The sequence below is a fragment of the Puma concolor genome, chromosome E1 (assembly GCF_028749965.1).
Source record: "Puma concolor isolate L17-30 chromosome E1, mPumCon1.1.hap2, whole genome shotgun sequence".
In the NCBI taxonomy this organism is placed as follows: domain Eukaryota; kingdom Metazoa; phylum Chordata; class Mammalia; order Carnivora; family Felidae; genus Puma; species Puma concolor.
The window spans coordinates 63,580,363-63,599,514 of record NC_141680.1 but is presented as its reverse complement, the minus strand read 5'-3'; the positions used below and the strand labels follow the sequence as shown (position 1 = coordinate 63,599,514).

Genomic DNA, 19,152 nt, shown 5'->3' with positions numbered 1-19,152 from the left:
AGCAGCTGCATCTCGAAAGTTTTGATATGTAATAATTTCTTTACTGTCATTTCTATCTTTAAGTTTCTACTGTAAAATTACTATTGAGATTTCTTCTTTGTGTGTTATTTAGAAATCTAAAAACTAAACATTCACATCTAACCTTAATCTTCTGTATCTGAATTTTAACTTCACGGTTTTGTGGTCAAAGAATGCTGTTCTGTGCACTAGAGTTTCTTTGAGATTTCCTGAGACTCGTTTTATGACTCAGGAACTGTGCAACATTGGTAAGTGTTCCTTGTGTGTCTAAGAGCTGTGTACTCCCCGGGGGACATGACTGCAGAGCTCTGTGTAAATCCGGGGAATCAAGCTGGTTATTTGTGTTGTCCAAATCACACAGACATGCTTCCCACTACTGTGGTTCCTAACTGACCTGCCGATAAATGAGAGAGGATTTTCAGCTCTTAGAAACATACCAGATTTGTCCATTTATTCCTGTAGTCTAAGTTCTACTTTTCATAGTTTTAAGCACAATTTACTCAGGTCAGCCAAGGATAACACCAAGTTACGTACAAATTCATGCAGCGATCAGAGCTGATGTGGCTACAGGGGCCGAGTGACCAGTCTACACACGCCTGTTCCCTCTGCCTCTGTGTGGGGCCTGTGTGTCAGCAGGACCTGGGCACGGGGAGGGGCAGCAAGGATGGAGGGACGCCTGAACACAAGTGAGGAGCGGTGGAGCCTGGAGGTGTGGGCAGGCTGCCCACAAACCAGCCCGGGTCCAGAGGGTCCGGGTCCAGGAGAGGGTCCTGTGGGAGCAGGGCCACCACCTAACCCACGTGGCTATCTGCACCACCCAGGACCGGCCTCACAGGCACACACGTGGTACTGCCTTGCCTCTGCTTTCCAAGTCACGCACATCCTCTCACAGAACCAGCAGGAAGGGGACTCTGGCAGAGGGTCTCAGCTTCATTAAGCCAACACGATGCAAAACCACGGCAGCAGGCGGTGGCGCCCTGCAAGAGGAAGTGCTCACGTCACAGTGCGAGGATGAAGAAGCAGGAGGCGGGCAGCCTGTGTGGCTCCGGACAAGCCTCTCATCTTGTCCTCCGAACACTGTAGTTCCCCAAGGTGAATGTGGGGTTCTTAACTCAGCTAAGTGCTTAGAGCAATGTCCAGTACACAGTCAAATGCCCGATGAAGACTGATTCTTCCCGTAATTGTTATTATTTTGGTTACTGCTGGCAAGGACACCGTACAGAGTGTCTGGGAATAGTACCAACCTTACTGGTGGATTCAGGACAGGGGGCCTTTGGGCCTACGGAGACCCTGGCAACTCCAGGGCCTCTCACACAGGGACTCCTGGTGGAAGGAAGGACTGGCCGGGCTGCTGACGGGGGGCCTGTTCCTTCTGGGGGGTCTGGAAGAGGCGGGGAGGCCTCCCTGAGAAACCAAAGCCCCCAGCCTGGGCCGTCCATGCACACTGCCTGGAGTGGGGGAAGCCCAGGCTGAGGCGCAGGCACAAAGCCCGATCCAGGCTGTCCACCAGGATGCCCTGGAGAAGCAGCACGGAACTGTGCCACACCCCACAGGGTGTGGAGCGGCGCTCGCCTGCTGAAAACGAGCCAATACGAAGAAACCCTCATGTTCATCCTCTAGCACACAAGGGAAGCCTGCAGATACGACAAAGCACCAGGAGCCCAAGCACCTGAGGCAACAGGTCCTGACAGACACTACCAGGAACACAGGTTTGCTGTACTGGCGACATAAAAGCAGGAGTGTAAGCCGGAGAGAAGGAGCGGGAAGCTCATAAAAAAAAAAAAAGAGTCCGAACAAATGTCTGGAAATAAAAGAGAAAAAGACTCACTGCCGCGTTTGAAACCGGACCGACTCAGGACTCAGCCCAGAGGAGGCGTGGCCACGAGGGCCGAGCCCAGGCAGAGAGGTCACATGTGACAGGGTCAGGAGTCAGGGCACATGTGGGTGGGACAGAGGCAGAGACCACGAGACCCTGGGAGCACTTCCCTCACTCGTCTGCTGTCGTTCACGGTCACCGTTTGTAGCAGGAGAGAAAAAAGGGAAAGGAAACCTGTGCGTTTCTTTCTACTCATCCCTGCTCAGCTGAACTACGAGACTTCGTATGTGGCTGTCAACACACCCAGAGACCAGCACACAAAAAGCAAGCCTGGGAACGCCAGCTGGACAACGGCAGTAAAGAGCCTCACGCCTGCTCCTGGCCCCCTGTACGAGCCTCACAGAAAGTGGTGAAACACTGCTCACTGCCGGGGTGGGGAGAGGGCAGGAGGTGAAGAAAACCGTGCGGATCCTCAAAACTTGGCCCACGTTCACAGTTTCCCAGCCCACGACACAACAAGCCCACAGCCCACGGTTTCAAGTTTCACTGCAGACACGGAAGCCACAGCACGGGTCACACCAGGGGAGGAAGGAGGAGAGGGCAGAGCCACGCAGTGCTGGCTCCGAGACCCCATCAACCAAAGGAGCACAAAGTGTCTCCCACCTCCACCCTGGCTCAGGATCATTCCACATCCGTTTCTATCCCGCTTCCCGCACTGCCAGGGGGAAGGCGCTGGAAGGGAGGAGCCTGGGGAGCTGTGTGCCCCGCAGCTGAGGTCGGGCAGCCGTCTCTGCTGAGCGTCTCTCTGGAGCAGGCCCTGGCCCTGCCCCAGGCAGAGGGCACTGCCCACCATTTGCCAGGCAGCCCGGCAGGAAAGGGGGCCTGTGTGCTCTCCTCCAAAGCCAAAGTAGCCCCAGATCCATAAAAGTCAACGTGGGGTTACCAGAATAAGCAGCAACTTAAAATTCGAGCAGATTACACACCTCAGACTTACTCATCAAAGGAAAACTGAAGTCTGACGAGAGAACTTTCCCGACACTCCCAGCAGCCCTGGCCTACGTCATGAGATGGCCAAACTAACTTGACTTTCGTTTCCTCTATTAGCCAACCGTCGGACAGAGTAAAACTGCACTGACATTGTCAGTATTTGTTATAGCGAGAAACCAAGTGCCTGCAAAAGACAATCACAGTAGGAGCCCTCGCCTCGGCCAGCGTGCGCTCCGAGCTCCCCGGCACTCAGCTTCGAGGAGCCAAGTCTTCACGCCTGGGGCAGGCAAGGACCCTCAGGGCTGCTGGGCTCCTGGCAAGGTCCCGCACCCACTACCTGCTCAGCTCACAGGGGCGTATCCTGGCACGCACAGGCCCGGGCCAGGGTGCCAGGCCAGGAGCATCCGCGAATGGCAACAACGTTCTCCTGGGTTCCTGATCCCAGAAGACAGGGTCCAGGCCTAGCCAGTGGCTTCCAAGCAGGACAGCAGGGCCTAGAGTCCTACCCCAGGCTGACAGACTTTCAGAGATCCCCACCCCCACCACTCAACGAGAGCTTAGGAAAGATGCCAGACCTGCCCCTCAGTCTACAGACCTAGAAGTGGGGGTGGGGTGCTGGCAGCAGAACTCAGCCACGCAGGGAAAGAGTCTCCCCAGCACCGAGACTCTGGCGGCAAGGGAGGAGACATCAGTCCCATAGAGAGGAGACCTGAAAGGAGGGGCAGAGGGCCCCCCAAGTGTCCCGCAGGTGCCTGTCCACAGGGGCGCCCATGGGCAGCCCCACAGGGCCAGCAGAGCTAAGGCTTCAGGAGCCTGGAGTCTGCCTGGAAGGCCCCCACGGCCTCACCACCGGGTCCCCCAGAGGGGCCACATCCTGCCCTGCCAGCCTGAGGCCCTGAGACGCAGCCCCCATGGTGAGGCGCTCCGGCCCAGGAACCATCCCCGGTCCCCTTCTCATAGGACCTCCCAGAGATGGGCCACGAGGACAGGACATTAGGAAGCATTTGCTAAGCTTGAGATCTAACAAATGTCATCTTGGCAGCAGGTCAGGACTTACTTCCTCCAACAACAACCCAAATCAGAGAAATGGACTCACACCTTCACAGAGCTCGTGTTTTCCCTTTACCTTTCCCCCAGACACAGCACCCCGAGAGGAGTGCAAAAATCAAAACTATCTCCTACTTCTCACAAGGTCAAAAACAGACGTGATGTGTTTCCTCCAGCAGAGAGGTTTTACCTGTGGCACATGCCATTCCCGCAGGACACATGCAGTGGCAGTGGGCTGCCCTGTCTACCTCGAGGGATCCCACAGCAGCCCACACGAGCAGCAGCCTCCCGCACGCCTTCCTACAGAAGGGATGACTGAGGCCCAGGTCACATAACTGCCCACAGAGTGTAGACATGCAGAGAGCGCTGCTGGATGGGGAGTGGGAGGGACAGGGACAGGGACAGGGACAGTGCCCGGTTAAAACGTGCTGCCTGAAGCCGAGAGGCGGGGGAGTAAGCAGGAGCCGAGCCATAGCGGCTGCGTCCTCACCACGCCTCACCCTCCGAGCAGGACAGTGAGACCCACACCCACAAGGGTGAAGTCCTGATGCTGTGGCTGAGCAGAGGCCCAGCAGCACCTGTCTGAGCCCAGCCGTGATGCCCACTCCCCATAAGAGCAGCCGCAGCCATGGCACCAGTCCCTCCCCACGCTCAGACCCATCAAGGCCCAGCGAGGCCGGGAGCCTGGCCGCCAGCCACCCCACTGAAGTTCCGAGCACTTCTGTGCCGAGTGGGCTCCCAGCCACAGCACCTCACAGGGAGGCATTTCCTCCCCTGACTCTACAGCCCTTCCACTGTCCACTAGGACTCTGCTCTGTTGCGCTTCAGGCTGGGTGACCTCAACCAGATAACTTACCCTCTCTGTGCTGACTGCTTGCACAGAGTTGTCGGTGCGATTAAAGGTGTTAACGCAGGCAGAGTGCCCAGTGCAGGGCCTCACACCTAGTGAATGCTCAGTACCTGCCAGCTACCACCCCCATGCTCTTCCCAAAGATTTGACCTCAGTCAGAAACGTAGCCACAAGATTTCTGGGTAACGGAGGAGACTGAACACACACAACTGCTGGAATCCCACTAGCAACTACAGAGACTGCTTTCCCTTTTCAAGGTGTAAGCGACAGGGTCAAGGAAGGCAGGGAAGCCACAATGCAGATGGCACTCAGCAGGCTGGAAACCAAGCCTGAGCACAAGTGGGAACCCAGAACCTGTCTGGTCTACACGCAGGATCCTTGAAAGGCCCGAGATAACTCTGGGGGCCTAAAACACAGGGTGCTATGAGGGCCACTGAAGACACAGTTAATTCTCTGGGCATGGAGAGAGGTGAAGGATGGGCTGGTGTGCAGAGAGGGCGGGAATCGCCCACCGCCCGCCCAAACCATCATTAAGACCCTCAGAGAAACAAGAGAAGCCACTGCAACTACTCACCAGACACTATGGAAGTTGTGCCAGAGAACACAAGAGGCACTGGAGACTGAAGAAGCACTCACCAGAGGGCTGGCAGAGAACATTTCGGGAAATGAGAATAGGAGGGTCAGGAGTGACCGCCTCTGTGAAATTCTACAATAGGATACACTCGGCTGGAACAGAAGAATCCCACCAGTGCTGCCTCAGGCTGGGTGGGGTGATCGTGGCAGAGAAAATGCCTCTCAAAACTCTGAAGACCTGTGCCCTCTGCGGAGTGGCTTTAAAAGTGGAACTGTGGGCAAATAGTTAAGGACATGCTTGCTGACTTGTTTGGGGGTCAAACACAGCGGACTCTGCAGTGCAGCGGGGCTGGTGCTGGGTGGGGGGGGACGGTGGGAGGGCAGACCTCTGTGACGAAGCAAATATAGTCAAACATCCATCAAAGATCCGCGTGTCGGGTTCTTATGACTCACCTGTTTGTTTGAAATCGTTCATGTTCAAACTCTGGAGGAAAGAATCAGGAAATCAGAACGGGCAGGCACTTCTGCATAGCAGTCCCGAAAGCTACATGCAGAGGAGAGCCCTTTCTAACCCGGGGGTGAATGTCTCTGGCCCGGGGTTCTATCCCCAGCCAGACTATCAACCATGAAGAATAAAGACACTATCAACCATTCAAGGTCTCCACAAGTCCACCTCTCCTGCACTCTTTTTCTCAGGAACCTACAGACAGGATGTGCTTCCTATCAACACAAAGGATCAACCCAAGAGAGAAGACACAAGATCCAGGAAGCAGGCTTTCGATACAGGAGAGAGGGAAAGGCAACCTCGGGATGACGGGGAGGCAAGCATGGGGGCAGAGCAGACAGCAAAACTCTCACTTTCCACAAAGGAAAGTCAGCAGACAACACCCAAAACTGGGAGTAAGACGTAGGTGGAGGGAACACAAGTAGCAACAGAGTAATGTTATTTGGGATCAAGGAGGTAAACACCAAAATACTCAGCTAAGAAAAGGTCCCAGTGCTGCTTCTGGACAGAGATGGGAGGGACAGCCATCTGACTGTCCCACTGAGACACGGGCTTGCTGCCCTCCCCTCAAGTCTGGACAGGTGAAGCAGGACATGGGAGGTGCCTCACCAACCACCCTCCTGGGGAGGACTCCGAAGTGAGACCACATGGAGAAGACAGCTCGGCCGTGCCCTTGGGGACATGAGGTGGACCCTCCAGTCCAGCTCAATACCACCAGGGCCCCACCAGTGGGGCCTGCCATACCCTCGGAGGCAGGCCCGCACTCCTGACCCACCATCATGAGAGGTAATAAAATGGCGGTTCTTTACGCCTCCAAGTTTTGGGGTGCCTCGCCACCCAGCCATAGGTAAGAGGAACAGCAATGAATTACTGTTTCATGATGACATCTATAGAACTATTTTTTATAGAACTTTAAGTTTTATGGATGTCTAATTTGGACAAAAATAACTAAAAACTTTTTTTTTTTAAAGAACACAATACAAAGGTAAAGCCAAGTAAAATCTTAAGCCTTAAATTAAAATTAAAACAAAAAACCACAGCATCAGGCCTGGCAAGCCCGACCCCAACCATGGTGCCAGACGTGCCATGCGTGACCCCAGCTGGCACCACCTCCCTTTTCTGTCCCCAAACCAACACCTCGTTCCCGCCTCAGTAACAGCCACAGACTGAGCAGCAAGCAACCTAAGCAGGGAGGGAGACACAGACTCTGCGTTAGTTATCAGAACGGGGGCAGCGAGAGGAGCAGAGCCACGTCCCGGCAGCAGCCCTGCAGCGAGCCCAGAGCCCGGTGCCCGTCCCGGGCATGCGGCGACAGGCCCCTGTGGCGAGGCGGCTGAGGTCCTCCCGCCCCCCGCCCAACGGGGAGGGCAGCAGGCTGACTCCCAGGCACAAGGGAGAGAGAACGGCAACAGGAGAAAAAGCTCGCTCAGACCTTTGGGGGCAAGGATCCCGCGAGCATGGCCTCCTCGGGGAGATGTACTTATGACTAACTCTCGGGGTCTGCCTGCTGCTACTACATACACCCGGGCACGGAAGAAGGTCCCCCACACGGTGTCTTTGTTACACCATCACACACTGGTCAGAGCCCCACCGACACGCCACCAGTGTCTATCCTGACTGCGAACACATAGAACCCTGCAGCCCAGGAGCGTCCGGGCAGCACAAAAAGGGCACTCTCAAGACCGAATCAGGGAGCTTTCAAGAGGCTCAGAAGTGGCGCTCAGAGTGCCAGCCCATTGGTGACGCTGCTCCTAAGCAGCTAGGTGGGTGCAAACACATGAATCGTAGCTGCAGGCGGGAGGAATATCAGGTGCATCTCTACGCCCCGAGGGCTCGACTCCTACACTTAAACCCCTCCCACTGGGACAGCCGGCTCCAGTTTCAGCCGGCGAGCGAGCGTGAGAACAGGTCCTGCTCTCGGGCACCGTCAGCCACGGCTCCTGACCCGACCGCTCCCAGCACTGCCTGGCTCCGGTAAGTACCCATTTCTTCTCAAATTCAACTTTCTTTTCAAAACTACTCTCAGAACGTATCTTGAACTAACATCTGGCTCAGGGAACCACCTGCCGGGTGCCGGCTCTGCCTTGCTCTATTCTCTGCGGATTACTCAGGACCCAGCAGGTGCATCGCTGGAAAGGAGACCATAATTACAAAACTTTTAATAATGCTTACACTTTATTCTAAGAATACAAACAAGTTTATTTAGAAATTAAGACCTCATTTCTACATAAAATTTAAACTAAAACTCAAATGTTATGTAGTAAGTGCTTCTTTGTTCCTCACCTTAAAAATAAACTACAATAAATTTCAACATTAAAACATCATATATATACAAATATAAACATACACATATACATGTTTAGAAAACTGCTGAACTTACAGTTTAACTTTAAGACCTTTTCAAGTTTAAAATAAGTACTGTTTGGACATATGCTTACCAAAGCTGAAAGAACAAAAGTTAACCAAAGAGGATCCCTAAATATACAAAAAGGAGTTTTTTCCCCCCTTATAAAGTTTCTCATAAACCAGCTATGAGAACAATTACTGACCAAATGGCCAGGTCTGACCAAAGTCAGACTTCATGTAAGCAAAGTCTGTCTACATTTATGATCTTTATTTTGCATTAACAAACTCCTTCCAAAGCTTTAACCTGATATTTTTAAGGATAAAGAAGGCGGGCACGTTGAGGGGACCGGCTCTGGTGACAGGCTGTCCAGTGTTAAAGCTGTGTACATTACTGGTAAGGGCAGATGTCTGTGAAGTCGGGATCTCTGGCTGAAACTTCAAAGAGCCCTGGTTGGTTTTCCAGATCGTTCTTCCTGACTACATTCTAGAAAACTGTCTCTCTCCCAGGTCATGGTTAACCTGAAGTTTATCCTTCATTTTAAAGAACCAAGAGACTGGGAGGGAGTGGCGGTTAATCACTGGAAAAGCTCAATTGGAGTAAAACTCACAAATCTCGTTCTTGCGACACCCCAGTGGGTAGGCGACAATGGCGTGTCCTTGGGTTATGCAATAACGCCACATCACAATATTGTAATTATAGCATGCCCTTCAAAACGCTCTACCTAACGAGGCTCCCTGCCAGACAGCCGGACAGCACCCAAGGGACCATTACAGCATTATTTCAGTTCATAGGTTAACATGCGCGACAAGCATAGTTACCCAGCCCATCACAGCAATGTCCTATAAAGCTGAGCTCTAATTACCTCTCTTGTGTCCTATCAAAATTCAAAAAAAAATCTTTTTCTCTTGTCTTTTTTGGCTTTCTAACTGCTTAGAAACTTTTCAAACGTGCCAGCCACTCACCATCATCCTAACAACTGGCAAGGACATTAACTGTCCACACTTAGGAACCTATGGAGAGAAGGGGCATTGGCAATTTAGTACTTCAAAAACAAGCAAACAAAACCCTGTGGCCAACCGAAACCACAGGCTGCTCAAAGTGCTGTGTGGGCAGCTCGGCCCAGACACCCGGCGGGCCTGCGAGCAGGGGCCCTGCGGGAGGAGAGATGCGGAGGCCAGAGCCAGCTTGCGGCAACTTCCAGGCTAAGAAGTACATCAGCTAGACACAAGCAGATGTTTAAAATACTTGAGGTTACAAAAGGGACATTTTTAAATGGGAAAACCTCTCAATGTTCACGCCGGGCCCCTTGTGTGACTTTATGTCACCACCCCCATGGTCTCTCCCCCTCAGTGTGGACACTGTGTGCAGGGGCCGCATGGTCAAGAGGATTCGGAGAGGGAGGTGGCAGAGGACAGACGACATCTAAGTGACAGCCACTCTGACCCTGACCGGAGGCAAGGTGCGTGAGGAGGCAGCTCCCGGCACTTCCTGCTGGACGAGAGTAAACAGCATTGTGACACATAAACCTTTCAGGACCAGGCTAACATCTGGGCTTCAAAAGGTGCTAACACTGCAGCTAAGGAAAATCAAATCCAAGGGGTCTTGCATTATGAGCAGTTCCCCAGCTATGAATTAACTGAGAAAGGCACAAGCCATCCCCAGGAAAAGCGTATGGGAAACACCCCTCAGCACATTCAGAAAAACCTCACTTCCCAATGCAAATCCAAACTTACTACTAACAGTTAAAGTTCTGGATTGTGTTGTTTTGGCAACAATACCCTTTTTCGGAATATTTAACACCAGCAGCTGCCAGCAGCACCAAGCCCAGCGGATAGAAACTGGCCTGGCAGAGGCGGTCACAAACGGTGTCCCTACAGAGGGCAAGACCAATGAGGTCCCGGGCAGTCAGGTGGAGTCGCTGCACCTTGGTGCACCTCACCGGGCCAGAACTCTCAGACTGACCTCATTCTACAGGCTGTCCCCTTCGAAAGCTTTCAATAGCCTCATTTTAACCCACTTATTTCTCTGACGTTACCGCGTTTTTATGGCCAAGTGAATACGCCCGTCTCCGTCAGCCTAGGAGGCAGCTGTGTGCCCTTGTTTTAATTAGCAAATTGTGCAACCCTGAGAGGTCAGTTTACCCAAAGTTAGGGACACAACTGCACCTGTGACTCCATCCCAGGTTTCCGTTCCCACAGGTCAGCCCCGGAATACCCTCACTTCCCGGGGCACCAGCATGATCCCCGGAGAACCTGGTTACTGTCCTTGTACGCTAACCGAACAAAGAACAAAAATTCAGACCAGAACTTTAGACATGACATCACTTGATGGAAAAAAGTACATATTAATTAATATTAACATAAAAGGAATTATTACCTAAATTATTCTTCTGGGTAACACTAGGATAACTTAAATATAACTTGCCTCTTATAAACGTTTGATAACCTTTAACACAGATTTATCTATAGGTTTGCCCGAAAGTATGAGCAGCGTTAAATAACACTGCTTCTGAAACTAACATATCGTTATATAGTGCATCTGAATCATTCTCTTAAATCCTGAGGGAATTTTTCCTTCATATGAGCTCCCGGGTTCTGGATGCCAGGGGGCTGTATGTGTGTCCACTCCGGGCATCACTAGACTCTGGGCTCACACTTGATAAAGTTTTTGCAACTGTCATCATTTTGATCATGATGCTTCCAGCTAGTGATGAAATCACTTTTCGGATCTTTGCCATAACACATCCTATACAATCATGGGAACCTGACTTGCAGAGGTTCTCACGCCTTCAGAACCAGGGAGCACGGGGAGACGTGCCGGCACACGCCCGCTGACTTATCTAGCTGGCCCAGGTTGGCTGGAATCGCTTCCTGACGGGCGGCAAGGAAATTGTGCTTTTATAGCCCAGAGCGTACCTTCCCCCCAAGGTATGGACTGAACTCATAAAGAGTTACTTCACGTTTTTCCCTTTAATAAGAGGGAAAGTTAGAAAGACATAAAGCTATGCTTACATGTTTAACAGGCTCGGCTCCTGCAGCCGCACCGTGGAAGGGGAGGTCGGGGGCAGAGTGAGCCAGCGAATGCCCTGGAGGGCCCTGGGACCTCCCTCTCCCCGGTCACGGTCATGGGGCAGCCAAAAATCTTGTTTCTCACCCAAAATACGTGCCTCGTCACTCTTGCTCTCCAGAAACTCCTCACAAGAGAAGGGCCACAGGCATCGGCAGAAACCACTTCTTAGTAAATACACAGCTTTGAAAGCACTGAATGATGACAAAGCAGGTTAACAGAGGCAGTTTCCCGGGGCGGGGGGGGGGTGCTTCTTTGTGTTTTTAAGGAATAGGAATAAATGAGTAGCGAAACCAGTTTGCGGAGAATAAAATCAGAGCGAGCTTTCTCAGAAATGTACAGTATCCAAGGGAAAACCCAACTACACCTGCCTCCGCGATCCTGACACTGCCGATTACCTCATCACAGTGTGTGGGAAGGCAAGGAAAGGCATTGCAGAGAAACTACATTTTATTTTGTGAAAACAAGTCTCTTCAATTTCCCATATGTATTTCTCTACTTTTAAAAGGCTGCTTTCCAGCTGAATGTTCTCGCCACCCCAATGTCTAGAAAGGGATGCTTTATCCACGAAATCTCACAAGGCTTAGGACCGACCTTAGCTGCCCATTAGCAAAACTGTCCCTGAAAACAGTTTTCCCAAATCATTTCCTTCCTTTTTAACTTTATTTTGAAGCTGTCTGAAAACATTTAGAAGCTGCAGGTCTTATGTGAAACAGCGGGCCCTGACCCCTCCCGCTGCCCTCCAGCCTCCCCACCCACACGCTTGCTCCTAGACACAGTCACACCATGGGCTGGTCTGGGGCACCTTGCTGCACCACTGGGGCCATGCAAGATCCCCCCAGACCTCGTGTCTTTGTCCTCAGTTTCGGGTTCTGAGGCCGAGAGGGCCCCAGGGGTGTGGGGAGCAGCCTGTGAAGGAAGGCGGGCTGAGGCCTCTAGGTAAGCCTGGGAGAGTAAGGGTCAGGGAGAGGAGGGCACTCAGGGAAGGTACAGAAGGCCAGGGACACCTGCAGCCCCCGCCAGGGCCTAGGGCAGGTGACGGCCCCCACTGGCCACCGTATCCATGCCCATCACATGCCAAAGACTTTGCCAAGAATGGGCCAAGGCCCACTTCCTAAAGGGTAAAGGCTGGGATGGTGTGCTACCACAATCCTCTCACACAGGCACCGCCATTTGGAGGTAAGGCCAGGAAAGGCAGGCAAGCGCCCTGGGCTGGAAGTGTTCTCAGCTGTCCACACGGCAGGCAGGGATGGGGCAAGAACTTACTCCACGCTGCTCACGAGGTGGGCGGTGATAACAGGGCGGTGAAGGAGAACATTCGGTCACTCACACAGCTCAGAAACTCACCTTGATGGCATCTTAGAACCATCTGAGTCAGCATAAAGACAGCATTTACATTTGTATGTGAGACAGCATAAATGCTACTCACCAATAAAGCGGACTGTTCATTTGATTTTGGAAGCAGTAGAGTGGGACTGCATATTTAAATATTCTTCTTTCCTTCCTTCCTAAGTTCCACACATAGAACACTACATGATTAAACAGGACAGAACGGCCAAGGAGCCACACACGGGCCAGGCCCCTGTGGTCTCGGTCAGCGCACCACAGATGCCACAAACGTGGATGGGGGAGGGGGTCCCAACGGTCACTTGGCCTCGGTCTACAACCTCCTTGGCATCCAAGGCCTCAGGTCACAGGACAAAGATTCCCAAAACTCACAGAATTACAGGTGTTCTCAGAGCCGACACTAACACACCGCACTCTTGGCCCCAGGCCAGCTCTTTCAGGTTAGACTTGAGCAAACAGGAACAGAGTGGGGGGCTGGCGGCCAGGTTACAAGTAGCGGGCAGCTGGTGCTCATCTCGTCCTCACACTGACGAGGGTGGTGACCCCTCCATACCTTCAGGTGACCTACTGTGAGGCTAAGGCTCTGCTCCTCCGTTGCAGCCCCCACCCCAATGAGCGAGACCTCCCCCGTCAGACCCACAGCACATGGAGGAGGCTGCAAATAGAAGCACCTGGAAAGAAAGCCAAGGAGAAGCAGCAGCAGCCGCCGCCGCCGCCAGATCATAATCGCACAGGAGCCGGCAGCGACCGGACCAGCGAGGGGACCAGCACCCACACCACAAGAAGGAACATGAGTCTTCTCAAAGAGCGAAAACCAAAAAAGCCGCATTACATCCCGAGACCTCCAGGAAAACCCTTCAAGTATAAGTGTTTCCAGTGCCCTTTCACTTGCAATGAAAAGTCACACCTTTTCAACCACATGAAGTATGGTCTCTGCAAAAACTCCATCACTTTAGTGTCAGAGCAGGACCGCATCCCCAAGTGCCCCAAATCCAACTCTCTGGACCCCAAGCAGACAAATCAGCCAGACACGGCAGCAAAACCCACCTCTGCCAAGCCTGTTGCCAATGGGCTCCCACACTTTGACACCAAGCTTCAGCAAAGCCTCGCCAAGGACGATGCCAAGGAAAACGTGGAACTGCACACACGTGGGCCCCACAGGTGCCCAGGACAGAAGTCTGCTCTCCACGAGGAAGCAGCACCCCTGAGTCCAGCTCCGGAAGCCACCAGGGGCACCCAGCCCGTTCTGGAAGGCATCGTGCGGCCTTCAGCCTTTGTCCCAGTGGGAGAGCACAGACTCAAAGGGCCAGAGCACGCTGAGGCTCCTGAACTGCTGGCCCTGCCCGGCCCCACGGCCAAAGCCACCTCCTTCCACACCAAGTCTGCGTTCCATGCTCCTGGTTATCCGTGGAAAGCTGGCGCGCCTTTCCTCCCGCCAGAGTTCCCACACAAAATCCCGTCTACAAAGGGGTTTAGTGCCATTTCCCCGTACGTGCACCCCGCAATCCCAGAGTACCAGCCACACTTTTACACAGAGCATGGACTGGCCACCATCTACTCACCCTACCTACTTGCTGGGAACTCACCTGAGTGTGATGCCCCCCTGCTGTCCGTCTACGGGGCCCAAGACCAGAGGCACTTGCTGCCTCCCCCGGGGCCGGTCCCCAAGCACTTGAACCCCCCCTCGGCATATGACCATTACAGGTTCTTCCAGCAGTATCACTCCAACCTGCCAATTCCTTATGGATTTTACAGACCAGAGTCTGCATTCTCCTCCTACGGGCTCAGACTCCCACCTGTCACGGGCATTTCCAGAGATCACAGCTCTCACCTACTGGAAGAAACCGCCCTGCTCTACCCGGCCCTGAGTCCGTCCAAGTCAAGTCCTTCCAACACCCACAAAAAAAACACAGAGTTTGAGAAGGGGAGCCCAACTCCCGAGGCTAAAGACCCCTCCCGAGATGGGCAGAGGGACACAGAGGGAACCAAAATGAGCCCTCGCGCGGGTAGCGCAGCCACAGGCTCCCCGGGAAGGCCAAGTCCCACCAACTTCACGCAGACAAGTCAGCCGTGTGCCGGGCTGTGCGGCCTCTTGGACAAGCCAGCTGCCAGCACCCTGGGAAGGCTCCATCAGCCTGAACACAGCCTCACAGCCTTCAAGCCTGTCAAGAAAAGCACAGAGCACCCAAATTCCCAGGCTCTGGAAAACAGAGAAGAGTCCCCAAAAAGGTAAGAAAACTTCATTTCGAGATTTCCAAAACATATCTCTGATTGTGCTCCATTAGCCAAGCTCATGCTTGCTCAAAATGCTTTTTAGACAGTAGCTTTTTTAAGCAAGGGTCCTATTAAGGCCTCTCTTTACCTCTTTCAGCCTTGATGCCATGAACGGCGATGCTCCAGGCGAGACCAGAAGCGCATCTCACGACCCAGAGGCCACACCTTCCAGCCCAGAAGATGGCTCCAGGACAGCCCCGCTGAACCTCTCCAAGAAACCAGAGGCCAGACCAGCCACTCACAGCCCCGTGTACAAGGACTTTGCAGAGGTGCAGGACATGCCTCTCAACCTCTCGGTGAAGGACCCCTGTAACGCCCTGACTCCGAGACCTCCCTTCCACAGCCCACCGCAAGAGGCAGAACCTGCCAGCACCGCTGCTCAAAACACTGACACGGAAACTTCCAAAGATGGGCCAGAACACACCCAGACGAACCAAAGCAGCCCTGATGCCATGGAGGCGCCACCAACAACGCCCGCTGTGAAGGCCCAGGACGCAAGAGCGCTGGACAGCAGTGATGAGCAGAAGCAGACAGCGGCCGTGGCCCTCTGCCAGCTGGCGGCCTACAGCCCAGGGAATGTCCGGATGGGCGATGGGGAGCCCACGGCCCCGGAGTCCGCCTGCCCACAAGACGCACCCACCCTTAGCGCCACGGAAAACCCGGAGGCTCAGTGTGACCTCAGACCCAGAGGGCAAAAGAGGACAAGCCCCAGGGATGCAGGGAAGTCCCAGCAAGGAACAAAGAAGACGAAGCCGAGTGACACAGCCAGAGTGTTCACCCTTCGTAAGAGAACACGGGTGTCTTAGTGCCGCTCTCGCCGGATGCAGACACACCTTCCAAAGTAGGTTACAACAGCAGCAACTCTTGACTGGCACCGCAGCTTTCCCTGGTCAGTTTTTACAATGCAGCTTCCTGCTTCTCAGGAAGGAAGGGGGAGTAGGGAGGGGGAGACAGAGAGGAAGGAAGGAAGGAAGGAAGGAAGGAAGGAAGGAAGGAAGGAAGGAAGGAAGGGAGGGAGGGAGGGAGGGAAGGAGGGGAGAGGGGGAGAGAGAAAGGAAGGAAGGGAGGGAGGGGGAGAGGGGGAGAGAGAGAAGGAAGGAAGGAAGAAAGGAGAAAAGAAAGAAGCTGCAATTCAGGTTTTGAAAATATCAAGCAAGAATATTCAAAGGTGCTTCTACTTTTGGTTGTAAAAATATTTAAATGACTCATACTCAAGACTGATGAGTTCAACACTGACTTTCATTTTTGTAAAATGTCAAATGGAATGCACAAATTAAAAGACAGCTTTTAAGTGTAATCCATCTTAGAGGAAAACTATTAAAAATGCTCTTCTTATAAATATCTTAGCACTAGAATAAACTGCTTTTAACTGTTTTGCTATCAAATCTGTGTGTTTTGAAGTAAATACCAATTACTGGGAAAAAATGCCATGAAAAAAACATTTCCAGTTCTGTCATTAAAGTGCTGTATGTAAAAATTATGTGATTTGTTATGAGTGAAGATACACAAACATCAAGACTCTATTTATACAAATAATTTATTTCCAGTAGGAAAACGTATTGCTGGTGAAGCTATTGCTAACGTACTCTACTTCTGTATGATGTTACAGTGAACTTCCTGACTTGTTCAGCCTCCTTTTCCATTTTCCAAAATGATGTATATATTGCTAATTTTCCAATAAACTCATAGGTGACTTTAAGAATACATACTCTGTGTTATGCTTCAATCTGCCATAATAAACTCAATGAAAAAGGGAATAAGCTGAGGCGGCTGTTAAACGGAAAAAAAGAGCGCCTGCCTGCGCAAGCGTGTGAGCGCACCTGTGCGTGCTATGAGACTGGTGGCCACCGAGTCCGGGCACGCACACCCCCCTGGGGCTCCCCAGACCTCGGGCTCCCTGAGCCTCGGCTCCTCTGACTGCCGCCTGAGGAAAGGCCGTCTGCCCCCGCGGGCCCCACCCCACGGGCCTTCACAGGACCCCCTCCTCCCGCTTTTCAAGAGGGCCCCTGTCCTCCGACACACCGCCTGGGGTATCAACAAAGGGCCACCGCACATGGCAGTGCGGTGCTGAGGTGTGCCCTCAGACGACCACATGCCGTGAACCCAAAACGCACGCTATTGGGACTCGAGGCCGAGCACACATGCACTCCGCTCACCAGCGCGCCAGGGCTCTCTCGCCTCCAGATACCAGAACGTTTTGGCAAAGAGCAAAACAGGGTGCCCCTGCTTTCCAGCAAGTCAACAGCCTGCAGGAAGCAAAACCATACATCAGAAGCTGTGTTCCAGACTCAGGACCCAGAGCCCAGCACCCTACAGACAAGCTCTCGCCTCTTGCTTTACACACAGAACGCAGACTCACATATCAAGGGCCCAAAGATTCTGAGAACACCATGTTTTACAGCTCACCCAAAAGTGTCAGGCTTCACCTTAAGTGATAAGAGGAACCAGGGACAGTTAAGACTGTCCAGTCCTCCTGGGACAGTGCGGGGTGGGCACAGATGCAGGCCTCAGGGCTCTCAGGGAGGGCAGAGGCCCTCACCACCTGCAGATTTCGCCGTGGAACTGCATGCATCTGCAGCATGACGACTGACCCCTCCTACTGCAATCCCCCCCTAAGGTCACATGTGACAGACACGGCGACCCCAGGAGGCCCTTCGTATCTGTCTCTAAAAGCACAATGCGGTACTAGATCTTTGTAACAAGAAAATGGTCTTCCTGATGTTTTAACTATGCCACCCGCCTATAGTCACCTGTGACCCAGCCTCAGAGCTGTAAGGGTTTAACCTTTATATATAAAACGTAATAAACCCCGAAAAAGTTAAATATAAAATTATTTCCCTGTGGCCCATCAATTTTACTCCTAGGTATACACCTAAAAGAAGTCAAAACAAGGACTCAAACAGGTTAAGTGTGCACCAATGCTCACAGAAACTTTGTTCACAACACTCAAAAAACAAAAGCAAGGGGCGCCTGAGCGGCTCGTGGGTTAAGTGTTTGACTCTTGATTTCAGCTCAGGTCATCAGACCACAATCCGCGACATCAAGGTGGGCTCTGCGTTGACAGCACAGAGTCTGCTTGGGATTCTCTCTCCCGCTCTCTCTCTGCCCACCACCCGCCCGCCCCCCGCCCCCCGCATCCACTCTATCTCAAAACACAAAAACATTTTTTAAAAAAAGATGAAAGGACACAAGCCTGCACTGACAGGGGAGCAGGTAAATAAGATGTGGAAAACCACACAGCAGGGTGTCATTCAGCCATAAAAAGGGTTGAAACTCTGCCACCTGCTACCACATGGACTAACCTTGAAGACATTATGCTCAGTGAAATGAGCCTGACAGAAAAGCACAAATCTTATACAAGTGCACATAGATGAAACACTGACAACAGGCAGGTTCACAGAGGCAGACAGAGGAGTGCTTACCAGGGGCTGCAGGGGACAGGAGAGGGGAGTCTAGCGGAGACACAGTCTCAGTTCAGGCTGGTGAAAAGTTTTCAGCAATAGTGACAATGGTTGTACGAACTGTAAATACCACCAAATTACACACTTAAAAACAGCATGGCAAATGTTTATATTACGTATATTCTATAATGTTTTTTAAAAATAATATACCAAAACCATTGAATCAGGTATTTGAATAGGAAAACTGTATGGTTAGGTGAACTATATCTCAACAAAGCTGAAAAAAGATTCTAAAGGGGTCCTTGAACTCACAGCAAAGAGGGAACAAAATGCTGACCACAACCTTCCTGAAGTCTTATCGGGGGCCCATGCAGTCTGCCCCCATCACCAGCTCCAGTCTTCAGCACGACACAACACTCCATGGGGCAGGAAGACACGGTGGGCATGAAATGAAGCACACACACACTCATCAAGGAGAAAAGCATTTTAATTCAGTAGCACAGAACAATTACTTCACATGCAAAGTCAAAGATATCTCGTCACGGTATTCACTTTTCTCACAAAACTGGAACATCCAACAGTTCAAAATGTACAAAAGGTTAAAAATCAGTAAGGACTTGGGGCACCTGGGTGACTCAGGTGAGTGTCGACTTTGGCTCAGGTCCTGATCTCCCTGTTTGTGGGTTCAAGCCCCACATCAGACTTGCTGCTGTCAGCACAGAGCTTGGAGCCCACTTCAGACCTTCTGTCCCCCTCTCTCCTTGTCCCTCCCCTACTCCTGCTCGTGCTCTCTCTCTCTCTCTCTCTCAAAAATAAATAAAACTTAAAAAAAAAAAAAAAATCAGTAAGGATTGGTCCTCCAAACAGGAAGGTGCCAGGACTGTGTCAGGAGCACCAGAGAGTGTAACTCCACCCAGGGCC

The 19,152-nt window shown here is 52.3% G+C and overlaps 2 protein-coding genes across 3 annotated transcripts in view; one reads left to right on the top strand and one right to left on the bottom strand.

The window, feature by feature from the left end:
• TBCD (tubulin folding cofactor D) overlaps nucleotides 1–19,152 on the bottom strand; it is a 159,807-nt gene that overhangs the window by 91,957 nt on the left and 48,698 nt on the right. The gene's annotated exons all lie outside the window — the stretch shown is intronic.
• On the top strand, nucleotides 7,636–15,777 carry ZNF750 (zinc finger protein 750). Its single transcript, XM_025927754.2, has 3 exons — nucleotides 7,636–7,770; nucleotides 13,157–14,785; nucleotides 14,928–15,777. Exons 2-3 carry the CDS (start codon nucleotides 13,347–13,349, stop codon nucleotides 15,634–15,636), a joined length of 2,148 nt encoding a protein of 715 aa, XP_025783539.1. The 5' UTR covers nucleotides 7,636–7,770; nucleotides 13,157–13,346; the 3' UTR covers nucleotides 15,637–15,777.